Raw genomic sequence first — 23633 nt, forward strand, 5'->3', positions numbered from 1 at the left:
AAAGAAGGGAAGGAGAGAGAGAGAGATAGAGAGAGACAGAGAGAGAGAGAGAGAGACAGAGAGAGAGAGAGAGAGAGAGAGAGAGAGAGAGAGAGAGAGAGAGAGATACAGTGATTGGTTGCCTCTTGCAACCCAGGTATGTGCCCTTGACCTGGAATCTAACTTCAGTGTTCTGTTGACGCTCTAACCATTTGGCAACACTGCCAGGGAAATCCCTGAACTTTTTACTGACCCCATAGTTTTGCCTTTTTCCAAATGTCATATAGTTGGGATCATACTGTGTGTAGCATTTTCAGATTGGTTTCTTTCACCTAGTAATACACATTTAAGTTTCCTCCATATTCTTTCATGGCTTGATACCTCATTTCTTTTTAGCTCTGAGTAATATTCCATTGCCTGGATATACATAAAGAAGAACATCTTGGTGGCTTTCAAGTTTTAGCAATTATAAATAAAGCTGCTATAAATATCCTTGAGCAGGTTTTTCAACTCCTTTGGGTACATACCAAAGAACATTTTTGCTGGATCACATGGTAAGAGTATATGTAGTTTGTGAGAAATTGCCAAATTGTCTTCCAAGATAGCTGTACCATTTTGCTCCTCATCAGCAATGAATGAGAATTCCTGTTGCTCCACATTCTTATCAGCTTTTGGGATTGTCAGTGTTCTGATTTTGGCCATTCTAATAGGTGTGTAGTGGCATCTCATTGTTTTCATATCCTTTCTTTAAATGTTAATGTAACAGATAATTTCCAGTGGTTGAGAAGACTAAAAGTTATCATTTGAGGGGGAAATATAATTGATTTCAAAAGATTTTGGAATAATTTGATGTCTAAATACATTGAAAAAGTGAACTTAAAGGTCACATAGAAACAAAATAAAAAGTAAGGGTTTAAACAATCTTGTACTCTTACTCTCTTAGAATTCTTAAAGTTTTCTTAATAGTGACATCAATAAATATCAGATAAGGATGATAATCATATCTATTTAGATAATTAATACTATATTCAATTAAATCTAAAAGCCAGAACAATTATTAAGATAATCAATGTAAATCTTCCTATGAAAGAAGAAAAAGAAAGAAAATATCAGTGAATAAAGAAAATAACAAAAAAATCCAACTGCTATAAAATTATAGACAATCCCAGCGAGTCTCATTGTCATTTGACATAAATTCTTAGACTTACTTATTAACAAAGAACTGCTAACATGTGTATTTTATCTTCATCTGCAAATGAAATTAGAACTAGTTGAAACAGGGAGAGGAAATAAGGAGGGTTCTCAGGCTCCAAAGCTGTTTTTTCAATGGTTTGTATTTTATAGTGTATGCCTATGAGATAATTAAATTGTACAGCGGACTTGGTGATTTGATAAAGAGCTTTGGTTTTCCATTGCATTCCTTATTCTGTAGGAGTAGAAGCATACAGTAGAGGCAGGATTGGATCAGTAGTGCTGGATTTTCACGATATGACTGTGATCTGCTAAAGGTTCTGGTTTCTTTACCTGAAAAGAAGGGTTTGAACCTCGATGAATTTTGAGTTCTTCTAGGGAACACAGATTCTCGGGTTATTCAGCTACTCATGGCACTCCCTATTCCTCATCAAAGCCCTTGACTCTACTTCCATAGCAAACTTTATGAGAAGCCATTAGAAATGAAACTGTTGCTTTGGGATTCCAGACATGTGGTCCAACTGTGCATGAAAGCAATGATACTGCAGGGTCACTGGGCTTTGGAGGACTTAGCCAGTTGGGTGTCAGAGCACCATAAGGCCAGAATAGTCTAGAAAGTCCTCCAAGGCCTGCTGTATTTGGTATGTTACCTAGTTTGTTCTCAACATCTCTATCTAATAATAGATCTTTAATTTTTTTTTTGACAACACAACATATATATCTCAAAAACAAAAAAACAAAACAAAAAAAAAACACCCTAAAAGACAAGGGTTTTCCTTATACGAAAGTAAAATGTGTTTCACATTTTATGTGTTGGCCTTGGTCCAAATTAAATAATCTGGTAAAGTCATTAAAGGAATTTAAGACTTTAAGTACTGTTCCTCATTGTTGCTCTTCTCTGAGTAATCTTTACTACCTAAAAGCTTATTTTAAAAGAGTTTATTTGGGTACAGAAAGTGCTATGAATGTTTGTTGCTTAACTGCAAATTTTGTCAAACGTTCTACTTTTCTTTGTCTGTCTAACTTCTCATTTCTTGGATCTTGACTAATGTTTGGTAATTAGTCAGTTATTCTCCCCCCTTTTTTTTTCTTTTTGGTCTAAGACAGCTTTTCAGAGGCAATCTAGGGCCTCATAAGGATATTTTGTCTTTAAACTGTTGTGATTTATCGTTTGTAGGTTAAAATCTAGCAAAACCACCAAGTTAGAGTTGAAAAATGGAAAATCATCTTTCATCTGCCCCATACTGGAGATGATTTTTTTGTCTTAGACCTATGACTGGACTGTACATGGGAAACATTATTCGTATCAAACTTACCAATTACAGTGGACCATTTTAGCAGTTACCTGCATGGGAATATGCCCTATTTATGTCTTTTAGGGTATAATGGTATAATTAACAGATAGACCATTGTAACCAGTATGACTAGGGGTTTGTGGGATTAGAGTTGCAGTTATCTTAGTTGTACTCTAATATATGCTTTTTTCTTTTCCTGCAGCTATGTGGTATCTTGATCCTGGCATTGGCAATATGGCTACGAGTAAGCAAAGCTGAGCAAGAGGTAAATAAATAAATACAAGCTTCTCCTATCCCTAAGTAGATCATTTTTCCTATAATGATGAAAGTAATGACTATAATAAGTGTTTCTATAGCATTTTCTTTAACTGACTCATATAATTATTTACATTGATAAGGGATTTTATAACATAATTAAATTTAATTAATCAATAGTACTCACTATGTGCCTGGCTGTATTGGGCATGGATCTTCTGGAGATCCATGACACAGTTCTTCTGGAGAATGAAGGTGTTATTTATCCAAAAATAGGAAGATCACAAAGAAAGTGGAGATGGGAAGGGACCTGAGTGGAAGTTAGTCTTTTCCTTCATGTGCTTAAGGCCAGCCTGAAGTGTAGCTGGACGATAATGATCACCTTTCCTCTCCACCAGGAACAATTTTTGTAGTATAAGGTATTGGCAATAATTTGGCTGATCCCAAGGTGGGGTGCTGGTCCAAAGGAAAAAGGTACGAAGTCCTCTTGGAGATTTTGCATCTGCGTTTTAAAGGCAGCAATGTACAAAGATGGTTAATCATTACCTGTGGCCATTGGCAATGGAGGCTGGTCACACTGGTGTAACTCAGCAGTTAGAGGCTGGTCACACTGGTGTAACTCAGCAGTTAGAGGCTGGTCACACTGGTGTAACTCAACAGTTAGAGGCTGGTCACACTGGTGTAACTCAACAGTTGGCTGGGGATTTCCAGCTCCTTGCTGTCTAGATAGGATTAGCATGCCCCTTCCCCCTCAACACACACTGTGCATTGTCCTGTGGCAAAGCTCTTACCAAGATTTCCACAGGTCTAGAGGAAGTTTAGTTCATATATTTAGCTCTATATCCAATTTTTGGATTCCACAAGTGCTGTTTCTGTTCCTCACCGTAGTGTCACAAATGTGGAAGAGTGTGTGTTTGGGGAAAAGGGTGAGGGTGTGGGGTGGTGGTTCTATTAATTTAACCCAACATCATGCCTGGCACTATTTCCTGCTTCCCTGCTTCACTTTTTCTCTCCTGTCTTCTCTGAGTCACTCCACCCTTCAAAGTATTATCCTTACTGCCCTCAGGACAGTTTTCTTGTTCTTTGTTGTCTGGGCTTCTGCCACTACTCAGGATCACATTATCTATGGCTAGAGCCTTTCCAAGGAACTTTACCAAAAAGTTGTCTCTAAGAGAAATGATGACTCTTATTTGATGACTAGAGGCCCCATGCATGAAATTCATGCAGGGGTCGGAGGAGGGGTTCCTCAGCCCGGCCTGCACCCTCTCCAATCTGGGACCCCTTGGGGGATGTCCGACTGCCGGTTTAAGCATGATCCCAGGGTCGGGCCTAAACCAGCAGTCGGACATCCCTCTCACAATCTGGGACTGCTGGCTCCTAATTGCTCGCCTGCCTGCCTGCCTGATCGCCCCTAACCACCTCTGCCTGCTGGCCTGATCAACCCCTAACTGCCCTCCCCTGCCAGCCTGATCACCCCAACTGCCCTCCCCTGCTGGCCTGATGGCCCCTAATTGCCCTCCCCTGATGACCAGATAGCCCCAGACACTGTGGCTTTGTCTGGAAGGATGTCTGGAAGACATCCGGTCTAATTAGCATATTATCCTTTTATTAGTATAGATTATTAAGTTATTATTAAGCTGTCAATTAAGGTAATGAATTTTTTAATTAATTAATTTTTATTGTTTAATTTTTCAATTGTAGTTTACATTCAATATTATTTAATTTTAGGTGTATATCATAGTGGGTAGACATTTATATTACTTATGAAGTGATCCCCCAATAAGTTTAGTATCCCTTGACACCATACATAGTTATTAAAATACTATTGACTATACGCCCTGTACTGTACAGGTAATGCATTTTCCATTAATTCTTATTATACCATGGTGCAGCTAAATGCCTTTGGCTATAGCCTAGTTGAAAGAAAGATTACAAGAAAATTAACATTTGTTCTAAATGAGTGGCTTCCCCTTCCTTCCTTCCTTCCTTCCTTCCTTCCTTCCTTCCTTCCTTCCTTCCCTCCCTCCCTCCCTCCCTCTCTCTCTTTTTTACTTTTATTTCTTTTCATTTAAATGTATGCTTTATACCATTAGAGAAACCAGAGAATCACAGTGGGAATTAGCTGGTTCCTCATTCTGTGTCTCACTGTGTTGAAGAAATTGGGTGAGGGACAGGTGTGGCAACTAGTTAGTAATATTCTAATCTAGTCCATCAGGATTTCATGTGTTGTTTTTTGCTGATAAATGTAACTGTGACTTTCTAATGGCCCTGGGCTTTGAACTTTGAGCCTATTGATGGTATTTGAAGATGCACAGACTTTCTGTTGTCTAGAAACTGATCTCTGACTTTGAGACTCAAATTAAAGAACATATATTAACAGCCACCTATTTAGAGGGTGCTTTGCCTTTTCAGATGTGTGTACAGCCTGTATTTTATTTTATTTTACTATTACTGGTTGATATGGGAACATCCCCCCCCTCCCCCCAGTGCTTCTGGTAAACAAATTTGGTGTTTAGTCTATTAAGAAATTACCCAGATAAAATGCATTAAAGAAGTGTCCTTGAGGATAAGAATAAATTAATAGAGCTGGATAGCATCTTTAGTCACATTTTGCTTCTTGTCCTCTGCCAGGTTCTAACTCTGAACAAAAGTCATTATTTTTTAGGACAACATTACCCAGCTTGACTTATGTTAAATCGGCTTGATTTATATTTATTCAAAGTCAGTGACAAAGAATCCAGGCTGTGCAAAGAGCTGAATTTTACTAGTGGAAAACAGTGGTTGCAATTTTGGGAGGAGAAACCTGAGCATAAACACAGAAAAGAAGGGTGTCAGAGAGGTCTAAGTGAACATTGAAAGGTTTGCGACGCAGGAAACAAGACACAGAGTCCAGGCCATGGAAAAGGGGGGGAGGTTTTAATCTTGCGCTCCTGGGCGAAACTCACCGCCGGTCGGAAAGTGGGCCAGGGGAGTTCGCGCCAAAACAGGGGCTTAGGTACTTCCTTTATACAGCCGTTTGGTGAGGGGAGGGTGGAGAGCATAAGAGGTGTGGAATTCCTGCCTTGGGCAGGGGTCTGGGAAGGCTAGCAAGGGTCTGGGAAGGCGCCAGTTATCTTCGTCACATCTACCTTGCGGGTGCTTGCATGGCTGTGGTCTTTCCCCCATGCCTCGACCTAACAAACATCTTTTAGGGTACCTCTTTGTACTAAAGTGTCTCCCAGGCATGCTTTGTTCTCCTTCAGGAAACACTCAGCATCTTGAGGTCCCAGGAGATCCCTTAGAATCCAAAGAGGACCCTGAGGCACTTTCTTCCAGGTTCAGCTATTCCTCTTTCTTTACAAATTCTTCCCTTGTCCTAAGACACATGCAGACACTATTCATCCAAGACAGCTTTTAACACTCTGTTTTCCCTGTCCTGGAACAAACACTTGAACTCGATTTCCACCTCTTTTCTGAATAAGAAAAGCCACTTGTTGGGCTGGACTTAGAATAGAGACGCACAGAAAATCAACACACTGACTGCTTTCTCATACGTTTTTGGTTGTGGTCACCCGCCCAGATCAGGTGGACGGGCTTCATTAACCTGCCAAGTGCTGGCCGCACCCCTTAGTCAGGTCTCCCTTGCAGATGTTTGGCCTATTACTTCTGTGTCTGGGCTGTCTAAGCAAAGTTCTGATAACTCGGTGAGTGAGGCTTCAATACTCTCAGATGTGGTCGGGTTTGCCTGCACTGGTCCCAGAGTGAAGCAGTATTTGATGGTGACTGGGTAGAACGGGTTTCTTAATGATGTTTTGTGGGGTTTTGTCATTTTTGATTTTGACCCAGATGCCATGCCCTTATTAACAAAATTGACTTTTTAAGCTCTAATCTTAACAAGCAAACAGAACACAATCGAACACAAAACATGCACAACAGACAAAAATATCTTTAGGACATATGTAAATGAAAGGTTTCTAAATATGTAAATTGAAATATTATCTGTCAGCACAGACTCTTAGAGACAAAAGAGGCCTTGGATATCACAGAGGCTGACCCACTTCTCTTTATAAATGGGAAACTGGGCCTGGCTGTTAGTTGACTAGTCGAGTGTTAGACATTTAGTTACATGTTAGGACCCACTGGAATACAGATCTTGGTTCTAATGCTTTGACAACTTCAGCACATTCCTTCCTACAGATTGTCAAATAAAGGTTCCCCCTAGACTATGAATTGGTTGAAAAAGTCATTTAAAATGTAAAGATCATTCATAGTAGTGTGTTTTTGTTTGTTTGTTTGTTTTGATCCACATAATGTGTAGCAGATTCTAGGAGGCAGAGTCTTTGATGGTCTAAGAACTAATGCTCTTCCTAGAAAGAGACCAGCAAACAGAGGTCATACAAGAGAGACGGGCTACACGTGGCACTCAACACAGGCACAAGGTTTCACTGTTCAATTATGATGTACTTAAGTGGTAGACTGAGGTTAGGTGTTAGGAAAGTGATGAAGAAGAGTGTGTGTGGGGAAGAAGAATCAAATTATGCAGGTTGTATAGCCCAACCCACACATAGGGACCTAAGATTTTTTCCCCCTTAATATTCTGTTACTTAACAGTCAGGCAAATTGAAGAGTTTCTGGAAGACTCTATGGACTATATATCTTCTGGGAACAAGGAGATAGAATTGATATGAAATGTCAGGTACTAGATTTTTTTTCTTAGTTTAAATTTTTTGTTTGTTTTGGCAAATGTATAGACCTGTGAAATTACTATTATAATCAATATATAAAACATTTTATTAACCCATAAAAGCTCCCTCATCCCTTTGCAGTCAGCTCCTCCTTTCTCTCCTATACAGCTAAAAGTCATTCCCTGCTCTGATTTCTATCATCATAGCTTAGAGTTACCCATTCTTGATCGTCATATAAATGTAATCATACAATAATCACTCTTTTGAATGTGGCTTAATTAGCTCAATAAGAGATTCATTCATTTTTGAGATTCATTCATATTCTTGAGTCTCTCAGTAGTTTGAGAAACTTGGGCTTTATAATTAATTTAATTGCCATAGAAACACATGCTTTACAATGCTACTTTTATGTATAAAACACAAAATATCCAAACCAAAGAACACATCATGTCCTTCTAAATTTAAAATAATTGGTGTTTCAAGGCCCTTTACATTGCCTCCATCCAATGTCCAATATCCAATATATCCTCTTAGAAAAGTAAAATGTTGGAAACATTATCCAGACAAGTAACACCTTAATAGAATGTAAGCCCCTTGAGGGCAGATATTTTTGCTGGTGTAGATCACTGAAGTATCTTAAGGTACTAAGGCACATAGTAGGCACCCAATGGATTTTTGTGGAATAAAACACATCAAGGAAAGGGGTTTTCTGATTTCTCTTTTTTATTTTCAGTTTGTCCAGGAGGACTCTGGCATGCATCCTTCTATTGCTGTAAATATCTTGATTGCTGTGGGTGCTACCATCATGATTCTGGGTTTCCTGGGATGCTGTGGAGCCATGAGAGAGAGCCGCTGCATGCTTCTGGTGGTGAGTTCTCCAGCCAATCCCAACACCCACCCCTACCGTGTGCCAAAAGGTCTTGCCAAGATTGATGAAACTCTTGACTTCTGTTTAGCAGGTTTGATTCTGGAAGCAAATATGTTTAGCTTTGATTAGAGGGTACCCTGAGAGAAGATAAATTTTAGCCTTCATTTATTCATTATTGATGAGTACCTGCTACATGCCAGATACTGTGCTAAATGAGGCAGAGGAATTAAGACAATTAGAACCCATTAAAGAAGATGGACAAATAAATAATTAGCTACTGTGGGAGTGGCTCAAGAAGAAAAGTGCAAGGATATGGGAGGTATAGGAGAGAACTTCAAGCCAGAAACAGAAGTAAATAAGGACGTGGTTGTGATGAGCTTTCCAAGAAAAAACACGCTGGATTTTTGGAGGAACTATAAGGCCTTGGGCATGGCTGGCCTGTTTGGGGAACTGTTAGGCCTTGGGCATGGCTAGAGTGGTAGAGGCTCTTTTGGTAAACAATGGGAGATGTGTCTGAGTATGGGCTGTGGCAAATCATATTTCATGCTAAGAAAATTGTGAGAGAGTGAGATAATCCGATCTGTCACTAAGAAAACTTTGCGGAGGATGGATTCAGTTGGGATAACCCACAGACTCCACTTTTTAAATACATAGTAGAAAATAATAAATGGATATAGAAAACATATTAGAAAAATCATCACATATTTATTAGGTATAAATCTGACATAAGTGTCTATGAGAATTCACCTAAACTTGTTTCTCCCATAAAGTAAGTATTGTGTCAGTCCCTAAAAAAGATTTTTTAAGTGTTTGTTTATTATGTGGGAAGGTAAGGACGGAGTTTTAACAGAACTTTATTAGCATCCCTAGTGGTTGCCTTTAGATTAATAAGGCCTCATTTGCAATTGGAGATTCAATTACTTGAAGAGCTTGCTTTAAAAATCAATTTCTGGGCTTGGGCTATGTTCTCCAAAATTATGATTCAATAGATCTGAGGCTGGTTTGGAAATCTACATTTATAACAAGACCCGGTGATTCTGATAGCAGTAGAAACATTGTTTTGCAGTCAGTTCTAAAGTTTGTGTTTGAGGAAGAAAGAGGAGAAAGATAATATCTCTCTCTCTCTCTCTCTCTCTCTCTCTCTCTCTCTCTCTCTATATATATATATATATATATATCCTATCTAATAAAAGAGTAATATGCAAATTGACCATACCTCAGCTACACCCACAAGCCACGCCCACCAGCCAATCAGGAACAAATATGCAAATAAACCCAACCAAGATGGCTGCAGCCACAGAGAGGCAGGAGGGAGGCTTGGGTTTCCCCGGCAATGGAGGAAGCCAAGCTTTCCACCTGCCCTTGCCGAGCTAGGCCTCCACTCAAGGCTACAAAGTTTCAATGATAGAAGATAAATAAATCCAAACAGAAATGGCGGCAACCACGGAGCTGGAAAGAGCAGGAGGCTAGGGTTGCCCCCAGTGATGGAGGAAGCCAAGCTTCTGAAGCCCTGGCCTGCCTTGGCCTCCGCTCCAGGCTACAAAGTTTCAATTATAGAAGATACATAAATCCCAACAGAAATGGCTGCCACCACGGAGCAAGCAGGAGGCTTGGCTCCACTCCAGGCTACAAAGTTTCAATTGTAGAAGATAAATAAACCCCAGATACCAGGGCCTCTGCTTGGATAGCTGGGGGGTGTGGCCGGCCTCCAAACCACCACAGGCCCCTCGCCCAGGCCGCCCTACACCCCAAGGGAACCCCCACCCTGATCAGGGACACCCTTCAGGGCAAACCAGCTGGCCCCCACCCGTGCACCAGGCCTCTATCCTATCTAATAAAAGAGTAATATGCAGGTTGACCATCACTCCAACACACAAGATGGCTGCCCCCATATGGTCAAAGATCCTGCCCCCATGTGGACACAAGATGGCCACTACAAGATGGCCAGCAGGGGAGGGCTGTTGGGAGGGGCCAGGCCTGCAAGGGAGGGCAGTGGGGGCAATCAAGCCTTCAGGGGAGGGCAGTTAGGGGTGACCAGGCTGGCAGAGGAGGGAAGTTGGGGGTGACCGGGCCTGCAGGGAAGGGCAGTTGGGGGGGACCCAGGCCTGTAGTGGAGAGCAGTTGGGGGGGCCAGGCCTGCAGGGGAGGGCAGTTAGGGATGACCAGGCCTGCAGGGGAGGGCAGTTAGGGGTGACCAGGACTGCAGGAGAAGGCAGTTAGGGGCAAACAGGCTGGCAGGGGAGCAGTTAGGCATCAATCAGGTTGGCAGGGGAGTGGTTAGGGGTGATCAGGTTGGCAGGCAGAAGCAGTTAGGGGCAATCAGGAAGGCAGGCAGGCAGGCAGTTGGGACCCAGCAGTCCTGGATTGTGAGAGGGATGTCAGACTGCTCGTTTAGGCCCGATTCCACCGGGATTGGGCCTAAACGAGCAGTCAGACATCCCTTGAGGGGTCCCCGATTGGAGAGGGTGCAGGCTGGGCTGAGGAAACCCTCCCTCCCCCGCTGCATGAATTTCGTGCACCCAGCCATTGGTATTCAAATAATTTCATCTGAGTTTTGAAACTTCCCCATTCGATAGCATACTGATGCCTACAATTCTATGAATAATTTTTCTTTTTTACTGCTTTCTATAGTCAGTCTTTTGAGCAAATATTTCTGAGTAGTAATGGTCCCAAAAATTGCTTCTTGAGGCAAAGGTTAGAATCAATAAAGGACATGGTTACTACTTCAAACTGTAACATGACCCAGACTGCAGAATGAAACACCATGCTGAGATGTCCAAAGATGTTACTGAATGCACTGGGGGATAACATATGTTCCTTTTTCTCTTTTTCAGTTTTTCATAGGCTTGCTTTTGATCCTGCTCCTGCAGGTGGCGGCAGGTATTGTAGGAGTTACCTACAGATCTGAGGTGTGTGCACATATGATACTTGATAATTTTGGAAAAGTCTGAAAAATAAAAATACTACCTCTGGCATGAATAATTTTAACATTATTTTTTAATTTTCAGTATGAGCATATCCTGAATGAGACTCTCCATAACAATGTAGATCTTTTGAGTGGAACAGATGAAAAAGCAAAGTCATTCCAGAAAGCCCTGATTAATTTTCAAAAAGAGGTAATCAGAATTCATAGGTCATTTGGGGAGTTAGACTTAGTTCTTCTGTGTTTACTTAATTTTTAACAGGTGGGTTCCTTAAAGGTTAAAAAATCCATTTTGCAGATCTTCTGTCACAGTGCAATAAGAAAAATCCAAGAATATTTCTATTTTTTTTCCAGCATCTTACAAAGTTCTAAAGCAGTTCACAAGGACAGAGATTAAGAAGATATGTTTATGATAGAGCAAGCTTCAGGGCCAAATCAGTCATTGTTTTAATATTTATGTTGTGCTTGGGCATTTGGAGGGTCTCTCTCTCTCTCTCTCTCTCTCCCTCCCTCCCTCCCTCTCTTCATGACTGCTCCCTCTCTCATAAAAATAATTATAATGATCATTTATTACTACTTACTAGGTACCAGGCTTTACATTTAGTAGCTCATTGAATCTTCACAATTCTATGAGGTAGATAATATAATTATCTTCATCGTCCCTATTTGACAGATGAGGGGTCTGACAGCTAACAAGTGATAGGGTTGCAATTTTAACTCAGATCTGACTAGTTTATTCTTTTGAATCAGTACATTAACACCCCCACTCCTTCATTTGTTAGTTAGTTTATTTAGTCTGCTTCGAAGGTATTCTCCTATCTGGCTCTTGCCTAATAGTTTAACTTTCTGAAACACGGTTCCGTAACAAAAACACTCTAGTCCAGCCAGGTCTATCTACGCAGGACATGTGAAGCGGTTCTGCTTCTCTTCTTTTGCACTGTTCTCCACCTTTGGAATGCACTCACTACTTTTCTCTTTCTTTCCAAATATACATGTGATTTAAAGCTTGACTAAAATATTACTCTGTGAAACTCCTTCCAACCACACCTTCTTTATCCATAATCCCCATCATCTTAATTACATGTTACATTTCACGTATGTCATGGAAACTCTCAGAATCTTAGAGGAGAGCTGGATTTTATAGAATACTTAACCTGACTTCTCATTGACTGACGTGTTTTATATCTATGTTCATACACCCTCTAATTAACTATGGAAGAGCTGAATGTTTACCAATTTTTGCCCATCCCACTTAGAGCCACATCTGATCATTAGTGTGCTCTTTCTTAATTGGACACAACATCTGCCTCCCTAAGATTTGCATCATTTAGTCCCATTCTTTCTTCTGGAGTTTCAGAGGAAAAAGAAAATCTACTGATGGGCCTATATGCTGCAACTTTTTCTTTGAAAATGGCTATCATGTGACTTCTAAAAGCTTTGCCTTTCAAGTTCAAACATCCTTTCTTGAGCTACTTATCAGATGACTTTTTTTCCCCAGAGCATTACTCAGTCCCCATTTGGATAGACTCCAGCTTGTAAAAATTCTGCCTTAAGAATCATCTTCAAGAGCCATAACCTGATATGAGTCAGTCCTGTGTAACTTTCTCTGTGTTGTGCTTTTTTAGCTTCCCCATAGCTGCATCCTTTGGTCCACTCCCCTCTGGGTCATTCCCACCCTGAACCCCAGATTAATCAAGAAAGAATTTAGGCAATTCAATTCCTCCACTGAGTGGGATTGAGCATCCTTGACTCTCCCTGGTGGCTGACCTGTAATCAAATGTACTACAGTTAACCACTGGGTCTCTGGGTTGGGTCCTGAGTCATAATTATTATACATTGTCTCTGTTATCCAAGGTCTCAGTGCCAACAATGGGGTTCTAAATGTTCTCTTTGTTGTAGTACAATTCTGAATTGTTTTCATTCTTGCACATTAATCCTATATCTGAAGTTCCTTATGTCATAGGACCATAGTTCCTTTTTATTATTCATTCTGAGGTGTGTTTTTTTCTCTTTACTTTCTGTTATCCATCAGGACTTCCTTCCTTCCTTTTTTTTTTTTTTATTTATTTATTTTTTGATTAAAGTATTACAAATGTGTGGTTATCTCCCCTTGCCCCCCAACCCCCCAATCCTGCCCTCACTCTCACCCTCTGTTGTCTGTATCCATTGGTTATGCTTATATGCATGCATATAAGTCTCTTGGTTGATCTCTCCCCTCTCTTTCTTTCTTTCTCTCTCTCTCTCTTCCTTCCTTCCTTCCTTCCTTCCTTCCTTCCTTCCTTCCTTCCTTCCTTCCTTCCTTCCTTCCTTCCTTTTGCTTCTTTGGGAACAAAAAATCCTACATCAAACTCTAGCTGGGTGACCTGTACTCCACCACACATGGACAGAAGTTCTAGATAACAAACGGCTTTCTCTTTGGATTTTAGGGAATTCCCACACAAATTCCCTGCTAACATACTAATGTAATGTACCTTCTGGGTTCTTGTGATGACTGTTAGTCTAGAGGTTGTTGTGTCTCATTCCCTGCACAGTGCCTTGTTCATTTGGCAGTTATAACTCCTTCAACACATTCTGACCGACTTCTTCCAAGCTTCTCTCACATCCGATCTGGGACTAGATATCATGCCAAGTTTAGCTTTTCTACCCTGTCTTCTGTACCTCACTGAGGATTCCTGAGGTACACTGTGTTCCTAATATTGACTGATCTGTGAATGCATAGAGTAGGACTTATATTCATTTCGATCTGAAGTATCTCTATCAGTCAACACTATTCAAGATTATTTAATCAGAAAGAGTGGGCTATTATTGGTATCTACCATGGGAACAGGAAATGAGGTTATTTCAAAACTTCCCTATTTGCTAATATTGATTGGCCTTTGAACCACCAGAAATCTCCAGCTCTCTCATATAAATGCCTGTTGAGTCATATGCAGGGAGGGGCCAAACTAGGTTTACAGTTGTTCATATGAAAAATCATACAATAATAATAATACAAGAATAAAGTCTGCATTTTGCATACTCACAGCTGTAAACACACTTTTGCCCCCCTCTGTATTTGTGCAATTGAGCCTTTGAGTCAAAGTGCAGACTTTTTATATCCTCCAGTTAAACTTGCTAGTTTGAATCCATTGTTTGAACTATCTTTGCTTTTCTCCACTGTATTAATCATCACTCCCAGCTTCTAGATCAGCTACAGAGTTGAAAAGATACTTTCTATATCTTTCTCTAAATCACTGATATCAATGTTGAATAGATCATGTGCAGTGTAAGCATAGCGGAAATAACAACTGCAAAACAAAACAACAATAACAGCTGCCACACAGTGAGTGCTTTCTATAAGCCAGTCACTGGGTAAAGCATTTCATATCTTCACATTGGTTTTCTCATTTTTATCTTTACAACAAATCTACAAATTGATACTATTATTGCAACTATTATTATCTGTATTTTACAGATGAAGAAACTGGGGCACAGAGAGGTTTGAGTAACATGGGTCATGTGGTCACCCAGCCCGTACGTGAACGTCCTTTCAGTTTCCTGGCATCGCAATACATCTGGGCCCAGTGTTGGCTCCATTTTCTCCTACCTTTCTGCATGAAGAGTTTTCTCCCAATCTAATACAGCAAGTAGGACCAGATGAGGGATAATTCCTTCTCTCCCTCATCTAATAACATGTGCCCTCTACTCTGTGTTATTGGGCTTATCACTTCCTTGTTTTTCTTCCCCAAGCACGGCCACAGGTTCCCCTAGTGTTTCTCCATGTTTCGGTTTGTTCTGGGCCTTGGCCTTTCTGACATCGTTCAAAGAGCTGAATCTTTCATTGGTGCCCCTTTCCCTCGTGTGCAGAGGTCCATGTACCATTTCATCTCATGGGAGGGCCACTGAGCATCTTTGGCTTTTGAGAGGCCTCTCACCCTTTTCTTCCTAGCCTTCAGAAGTGGTCAAAGATCATGAGATAGAAGTTCAATTTTTAAAACCTCTCATCTCTTTTGAGCAAAAGTTCTTTAAAGAGATCTTGACTCTCTCATAAACTCTTTGGGAGCTTCTTTCCTAAAATCTAGGCTAAGTCGAACTGATTCTGCTCCTCTTTCGTCATTAGAATCTAGAAGGTACGTTTTTCATCATCTCAAAGTTCCTCAGACTTTTGCTCCTGCAACCTATTTTTCCTTTTTAATATTAAGAACAAAAGGAGTAGTCCTTTATTTTTGCTTTAATATTCAGAGAGGTGGGTGAAAATATATGACATTTTATTATAAGAAACATCTTAATGGTTTCAGGAGAATGTGATTCAGTGTACTGACAATGTTTTTATCTTCTCTAGTGCCTGCTTTTCATATCTATGTTTTCATCAAACAGTTCAAATGCTGTGGTTTGATCGATGGAGCTTCTGACTGGGGAAGTAATTTTCAACAGAATTCTGAGTCCTGTGAATGTTCAGATATGTCAGATTCCTCATGTATACTTTATGAAGGAAAACATGTTTACAAACAGGTAAGAAAAAATCAAACTTGTCACAGTAAGTGGTTCTGATTTTTTTTTTTTTTTCAGAATGAAGACTTCACAAAAATTTAAATTGCAACAATTATAATGGGAATCGTGACATAAATGTTCCAGGAATTTCCCAAATAAAAAAGAAATCCTTATTTAAAGATAAAAGCCAATATAAAAAGATGAAAGTATTTCATTTCTTCTTTGAGTCTGGCAATCATTTAAACTCAACTCTAATAGATCAAAATAACATTCTTCTTGCAAGAAGAAGCAAAGTGCAAACTAACAGATACACATTTATGTTGTCTTCTCTTTGGTGACTTTAATTATTATTCTCCTCCATTTTTTTCTACTTTAACATAAATTCTAGAAATCTATATTTTCACTTTAATTTTAAAAGTGAAGCTTCCACTTTCTAATCAAAGATTCCTTTTCTCAAGTAACTGTATCGACCTAAAGAAAGGACTTGGCCTTTAGGGATTTCAGCTCTAGATTTATGTTTATTTACTACTTCATCTAATTAGTGCTCAAATTTAAAAGTTGCCTCAAATATTTAAAGTCAATTGAAAAAGCTGGGTTTAGTTTTTATGTGTTGTAGATGGCCTATTTATTATGTCACTTGTGGATGTCAATATATGCATGTCATATTTCTTACTGCTTAATTCATCCCACACTTATTGACTACCTCCTACCAGCCATTGGAGACCAATTTCTGTGCAGGGCACAGTGTAGGCCCTCATGGAGCTGATGCTCAAATAGGGAGGACAGACAGATAACTCGGCAACTTCCATTTGATGAACTATTGGTATTTCTTGGATAGGGCCAAGCACAAGAATTATGGGACCCCATCTAATTCAGCGTTGGAGGTACAAGCTATGGCTTCCTGGAGGACCTGATATCTGCCTGTTGCCACAGGGTTTCATATAATTTTTTCCTTATGCCTGAAAGGATCGTGTACAGAAATGACAATTGATATTAATGATATTAATGTTTCCTTTATTTGCTATTATACTTGGGTGCCTACTATATGTCAGACTGACCCTTGTTAGAATCAGACAGACTTCTGGCTCCTCAAGAAGATTATAGTCTAGGTGGAAGCGAGATCTATAACAGCTATGTGATTCAATAAATTACTTTCTGTAATGCCTCAAGATTATTTTCAATTTAGTGTTGGCTTAGTAATGGCTACTGAGATGAATTATATATCAGGACATAGAAAGTGTCTCAGGAGAAACATCTCTCCTGCTGACTATCACATCCCTTTTACTAAACTTATCACAATGAAGGAGACTGTGTTTTGAAGGGGAATTTCTGTTACTGGTATTTAAAGTAACAGGTGTGGAAGAAGTTATCTATCCCACTACAAAGCTACCCGGTCTTTCATTGTCCAAGTAATGCCAGTAAAAATATTTTATTCTTATTTTTTACATTTCTCCCCACTCCCTTCCTCCCTACTTAATGTTAGTGACATGAAATCTATAAGGAAGAGGGAAATAAATACGGTATAAGCAAATGTAGTTTCTGCTTGGGATAATGAAGAAAATGGTAAATTCAATAGCAAATTGCAGATTGTTATGTTCTGTTAAAGATTCAATGCAAAGATGTTTTTCTTTAGGATACATTTTGAAAAGTCCTAGCATTATCCTCAAAAATAAAAGACATTCCCTCCAAATTCACACATAATTCAGCTGAATACAGGGTGATAGCTGCACCAAGTTTCCCAAAAGGATGATCATAAATTCACAAAATACTTCCATCTGCCTTGTGTCATTTGCAAGAAGTCTGGAAAAATAAGAAATCTAAATGGCCATAATTTATTTCTTCCCCTACCCCCCACCCGCCTTTCCTTTTGCCAAGATAACCTGATTATCTAAAGGGGAGGGGGGAGAAAACTCCTCAAGCGTAACAAATATGACTCAGTAGATCATTAATCGCATAGTTAACCATAAATAATGTGATCATTTCTTCTAATGTTGACCACTTTGGATCAGATGAGAATGGAGAAACCCAGGAACAAAGGGGAAAAAAAACACCTTATGGAAAACGTATATTTTATTTAACAAATAGCAATATTTTGCTAGCCCATTGTACACATAAGACTATTATGGGAATGAAATGTTTTCTGGTAATACAGATAATAGCACTATTACATCATGCAGTATTTTTCATTTTTAAAATTATTCATGTAATTTACAATTGTTGGAATTTTTAGCTTGGTCTGAAATTTTTTAAGCTTGGAATTGCATGCTGGTTTGAATAAATTAAAAAAGTGTGGTAGAGAAATAACTTCCAAAATTCTCTTTTTTTATCTAAAGGACATAATAGTGGACATATGATTTTTAAGGTAAAAATAAACTGATAAGATTAGAAAGGGAATTTTTATAAATCTCCTTTTAAAAATGGAAAAATTTCACTATAATTAACTGAAACCCCAACCAGAGAACTCTGTTGCAGACTACAAACCTAAAATTATACACAGCCAATGTGATAGCAACTATAAAATTGCCAGTTGAGATAAAATTATTAATTATTATTTATAACTAGAGATCCCTAGATTCAGCAATGATGTAGCTGAAGCAAAATTTTGCTCCTCAAGTGCTGGCTATAACCTTTCAGAGGGGGGAGGAGTTTGAAGCAGAGGAAATAATCCAATTTCTTTTTGTTGAGTATGTTTCTTGGTAACAGTGCAAAAAATCAACTCAATGGAAAAAATCTTAATTCAGATAAGGTCATCAAAATGTGATTAAAGGTAACTTTATATATATATATTTTTTAACAGGCATGCATTGTTTTTATAAAAGACTTAATTAAAAAACATCTCGTCGTAATTATTGGAATAGCATTTGGAATGGCATTTATTGAGGTACAGTATAATCTTTCATTAATGACTCTATTTTTTCTCTTGCTTGTCCATTAATCCTGCTAGCACATTTATGGTGAGCCAAGTAAAAACCAAGTGCTTCAGACAAGCACTGGGGACCAAGTGCCAAGGTCCAGCTTCTCCCTCTATCAACCTTGAGTCTGGGGAGGGGATTACAATTGTATGAATTGAGCATGGCTAAGCCTATTACTGTTATTTCTGAATGATCTCTCTACTAGGAAATAAATTTTGAATTAACTTCCACATAGTTCTTAGGCCCAGGTACCTTTTTCCCATTGAAATCTAATGCAAGAGTTAAAGTTAGAAGGAAGAGCCCAGACAAATCCAAAACACAGTCTTTACATTTTCTTATCTCTCCTCCTGATTTTGAAAGAGAAAATAAAAACTTAACTCAAGAGTGTGAAGAGCTGTTTTCCTGCTATTCCATTCCACAGAAATCTAATTAGTTTTAAAAATTTGAAGCAGTTGCCTTTAATTTTCTCACTGAGTAAAATTTCTCAAATTTACTCTCATCAATTTGATTACTGATGCTGAAAACAATTCCTGTATAGGGTTTTTATCTTGATGGCCTTACTTGGCATTTTTAAAAGAATCTGAGTGATACCTTTTACATGGCCTAAAAATGTTTGCCAAATAGATGAAATAAAACGATCTCAGGGAAGGGTTTTTGGAATCATCCTGGCTCTTGGTGAATTTAAGTATCAGGTGAGTCAAATTCCCTCGCATCCTGTGCAGGGCATTGGCTGGAGTCCTGACGAGGTGTGGGGTGTCTCTGGTTAATGCTCTGAGGGTTGGTGAGCTCAGTTGAGTGACTACTGCTTCACTTGTATGGAATGCCGTACAACGTCCTCCTTGGGATTTCTCGTAGCTTTTTGCCTCTTACTTGTGCCACATCACTGCCAGAAAGGAATTTCAGCTGGGATTGAAGCAACTTAGTGTCCCAAGTGGTCATTAAGGTTACTGGTGGAATTCCCAGCCAATCATTAGAAAAGGGGTTGGGACAATTAGCAGTAAATTGGGGTGTTGAGTATTACTTTCTGGTAGCCCAGAATAGGTCTAAATACTAGTATAAAGCATTCTCTGCTGGAAACATGGATGTCCTTCTCTACGTCTGATATACAATCAAAGTTGAATGGTGCGCTGTATTAAGTCAATTTTTCTCGATTCTTCCTTTTTTGAAATATTCTTTATTTCTCTGCTTTGTATTCTGGGTTAATGCTTTGTATTCTGGTTTAGAAATATGAGCTAGTGGCGATAGAGGTGAGAGAGAAATCACACACACATGTACTCACATATTTTCAGAAGTCACACACACACGTGTTGCAAGAGTAGACTTGAAATGAATGATTGAAAGAGCAGCCTTTCAATGAAGTATTCAATGCAAGTATCAATAGAAGTGTCAAATTCCATATTAGACTCAAATTGGCTCTGACTGGCTACAACCCACAGATGCTTTTAAGAAGTCTCTCAAAAGGAAAGCCAGAGAAAATAAGAACATAATCAGCTGGGGAGTTTGATATCTCATATATCATAGTCAAAGGCATTGCCAAGAATCTAAATACATCTAATGGAAAGTAAGATTATAAGAGGAGTAACATAGCCTGTGAAATTGGTATATCCATGTGTTTGTTACATATTTAGATATTTTATTGAGGGTTCTAAATATATGATTAGGGAAATACCTTTTTTATGGGTATGAAATTTATATATGTTAATATCACAAAATATAACATTTTTAGTTATGCCAGTTAGTGTGATTTCTAGACTATATGTAGATATGATAATTGGTTTAAGGAACTGTAGCCTTGAAAATAGTCTTCTGATATTCAGCCTATAAAAATGTATCAAAATATGTACATTAGGTTGTCTTATACTCATTATTCCTAGCTGACTAACAGACCCATTTCTAAGGCTTAATACCTAGTCCTTGTTTCCCAAGTTTACATTCAAGTAAACACAAAGACTCATAGAGAGAAAAAAATATCTCTCTAATAAATACTTTTAAAAAGGAAACAGGGGCAAACATCTCCATGCATAAAATATATTCAGACTATCTCCATTAAAAAAACCACATGAAAACACGACCCTTTGACATTTAGACTGTTGGCATTAGTCTGTTTATGCAGAGGCTCTGATGGAGTGGGCCAGTAGTCATTTTCAAGGCTCTTAAGACCACTTACCTGGACGATTCTTCTTAGAGAAGATGCTATGAATCTATGCAAAACGCTTTATTTTGCAAGAAAATGCTATAGACATTCTTGGAATTCTCATTATTCCAAATTAAATAATCAGACTATCATAACATACCTCTCCTTATTTAACTATAGAACTTACAAGCACAAAAATGATCAGCACTTTCTCTTCTCATTTCAACTAAGAAAAAAGGGCACTGACACTGGTAGTCATCACTTTGTAGGATAAACGTTATCCTGACAGAAGGTCCCAAGAATAGCGTAGTTAAAAGAGAGAAAAATGGTAATTTTACATTTTTTAGACTTTTCCAGAATATGGGAACTCATGCACATTACTTATAGCAAGTTTATCCTGAGTCTTCACATACATTACCATATGATGCATCTCTTTTTAATTACTTGCTATTTTTATGAAAAATGATAAAAAAATTTTTCAGAGGCAGCGAAGTGCAAGAAAGTAGGATATTAACTGTCTAGTCTGCTGATAAGTATTGGGCTTCTATTTCAAGGGTGTGACAGTGAAAGAGGATAGTTGCCTTATCTCGGTATTTTTCCCATTTTCTTTATTCTTTCCTGATACCTGTCTCCCAGACTTGAGGCTTGGGATCAAGGCAAAAAGACTAAATTTCAAGGCTTTTTGAAGTCATTCTAAAAGAATGACTTTGAGAACACTCTGAATGAAAATCATTATTTTTTCAGAGAGCTGGTGTCTGCTTTTTTTTTTTTTTTTTTTTTTTTAAGATGACAAATATTGGGCAGTAGTTCTCATTTGAAATGCATTTTCAGGAACAAATTATTATCTTAATACACGAGGAGCACTTTTGACGACTCAGCATAAGTAGCGGCTCATCCTCCTCCTGCCTCCCCTCTAAGCAGGCTGGTGGGGGAAAACGTTTGCTTGGCCACACACACAGGTCCTTCTGTCATTCCTACATCACAGCCACGGCATGCGATTCACCATCTGCAAAGACAGTTGGGGCAAGTTTTGCGATGCCTGATTCTTGGGAGAGCCATTTAATGAGTGGGAAACTATGCCCCGGATTTTAGCTGTGCTTCTTCACTTCAGAGGACATTTCTGAATTAAGCTATTCTCCATAGATTTAGAAGTTGTTGTGTTTTTTTTTTTAATGTTACTTTTTTTTGTTCACTCCTCTTGGCAATGCCCTCACTATGGCAAGAGAAATTCTAGACTCCTTGATTTTTATGCAGATGATCTAAACCAGACGATCATAACTCTTCCATGGAAGCAATAGGTATATCGAGGGTCCAGGGACCTGAGTTCCCCTGAGCTCTGGGGCAGATGCCCCACAGAAGGGTGTGTGTCCCCCAAGGTTGGAGTGCTCTGGGGACAGCTTCTACTGAACAACCAGACGGGGCACATCAGAGGTGGACTGGCAGCTGAAAACCCCGATTAAACGACCCCTCAGAGAACTTTCTCCTTGCTCTCTTGTCCCAGGGGAGTCTCTAATTTCCCACGAAGAGAAATGACGTAGGTTAAAAAAAACTAAAACTGTCCATAGCCAGAATCTTTTCATATATAATGTTCTTTCTGTCTATTTATAATGTATCTGGCATTTCCCCTTGCATTGCATGTTAACGCTATTGTTTTCTTTTCTAGATACTTGGTCTGATATTTTCCATGGTCCTGTTCTGCCAGATTGGGAACAAGTGAATCTGTGGATATGTCGAGCTGTCATCAGTCAAGCTCCTTAAATTGGTTGCTTTGCCTTTGTAACTTTAAATATATGAGTGCTGTCTATGTTAGGAGCAGCTGTCTTATTAAAATTTCTTATTTAGCTAGACTCTAGTTATCTTCCAGACATATTGGATATATTTAGGATTTTAGTGATGCTAGAAAAGTAATATGAAAGTGCATTTTTACTCAAAATAAAAGTGACATTCTTTACACTGGTGCTTTTTGTGTCCGATCATTGTGTTGAGGTGGCTCTGTGCTTAAAGCATTCACCTGGAGCCAGCCCGGGGAATAGCCGGCTCTGAGTGGCAGGTAGTCAAGGCAGTGCATCCAGGCTCTTCAGAAGCAATGCTGCTTTGGGTGGTGCCTCAGCCATCAGTGATAAGATTAAATTAAGTCACAAGTTGAAAGACTGAGAGAGTGGTCTGGCTCCCTGCTATTTATGCCGATGTCTACGGATGGCGTCTCTCTTTCCTCTCTGTTATGGGGACAAGAAGATGTGCGTGCCGTCTTTCTAACCACCGACTCTCTGATTCCTCTCTGGACCTTCTCTGGAGCATAGTTACAACGGCTTCTATCTTTCTAGTTCTCACAGACATTTTTACATTCTACCTTTTCTTGAGGTATAGTAGACACACAATAAGGTGAGCAATCTTAAGTATGCAGTTATGTAAGCATGATGAGATCAGGATACAGGACACTTCCAACACACCAGAGTGCCCCTGCATGCCACCTGCCAGTGCTATGCCAGAGCAGACCATCCACACGGGTCTCTACCCCACTCTGTGCTCAGCGGCATCACACGGTGCCTTAAATCTGCGGTGGTGGGAGTATTTACACCATGGAAACTGGCAAATGGCATATGATTGGGGATTTTTTTCCAAGAGCTGGTTGTTAAACAGTTACTAGTATGTCACTGCCCTTCTCAGCAAATACCTCCCCAAAGATAATCACTCTTCTGAATTTATTCTGTGGCCACAGATTCACTTTGCCTATTCTTAAACATTCTATAAATGGAATAGTAAAATATACACTCTGGCTTCTTTCTCTTCAACATTTTGTTTGTGAGGTTCATCTACATTGTTGCATGCAACTGTAGTTAATTTTCATTGTTATGTAGTATTTCATTGTACAGGACTATATACCACAATGTATTTATCCATCCTCCTGCTGACGGGCACTGTTGGATTTGCTTCCAATTTGG

At 39.2% G+C, this 23633-nt stretch overlaps 1 protein-coding gene across 3 annotated transcripts in view; it reads left to right on the forward strand.

The window, feature by feature from the left end:
• TSPAN8 (tetraspanin 8) overlaps positions 1–22649 on the forward strand; it is a 108999-nt gene extending 86350 nt beyond the window's left edge. For 2 of the 3 annotated variants that reach the window (XM_054718841.1, XM_054718840.1), the window contains exons 3-9: positions 2668–2730; positions 8118–8252; positions 11087–11161; positions 11261–11368; positions 15532–15666; positions 18443–18526; positions 22355–22649. In XM_054718841.1, coding sequence (XP_054574816.1) covers positions 2668–2730; positions 8118–8252; positions 11087–11161; positions 11261–11368; positions 15532–15666; positions 18443–18526; positions 22355–22408 — 654 coding nt within the window. In that variant the 3' untranslated portion in view covers positions 22409–22649. The remainder of the gene's footprint in view (positions 1–2667; positions 2731–8117; positions 8253–11086; positions 11162–11260; positions 11369–15531; positions 15667–18442; positions 18527–22354) is intronic. The other variant, XM_054718842.1, reaches the window with a different exon arrangement.
• The last annotated feature ends 984 nt before the right edge of the window (positions 22650–23633 follow it).

Source organism: Eptesicus fuscus, chromosome 7 (assembly GCF_027574615.1).
Source record: "Eptesicus fuscus isolate TK198812 chromosome 7, DD_ASM_mEF_20220401, whole genome shotgun sequence".
NCBI classification, from domain to species: domain Eukaryota; kingdom Metazoa; phylum Chordata; class Mammalia; order Chiroptera; family Vespertilionidae; genus Eptesicus; species Eptesicus fuscus.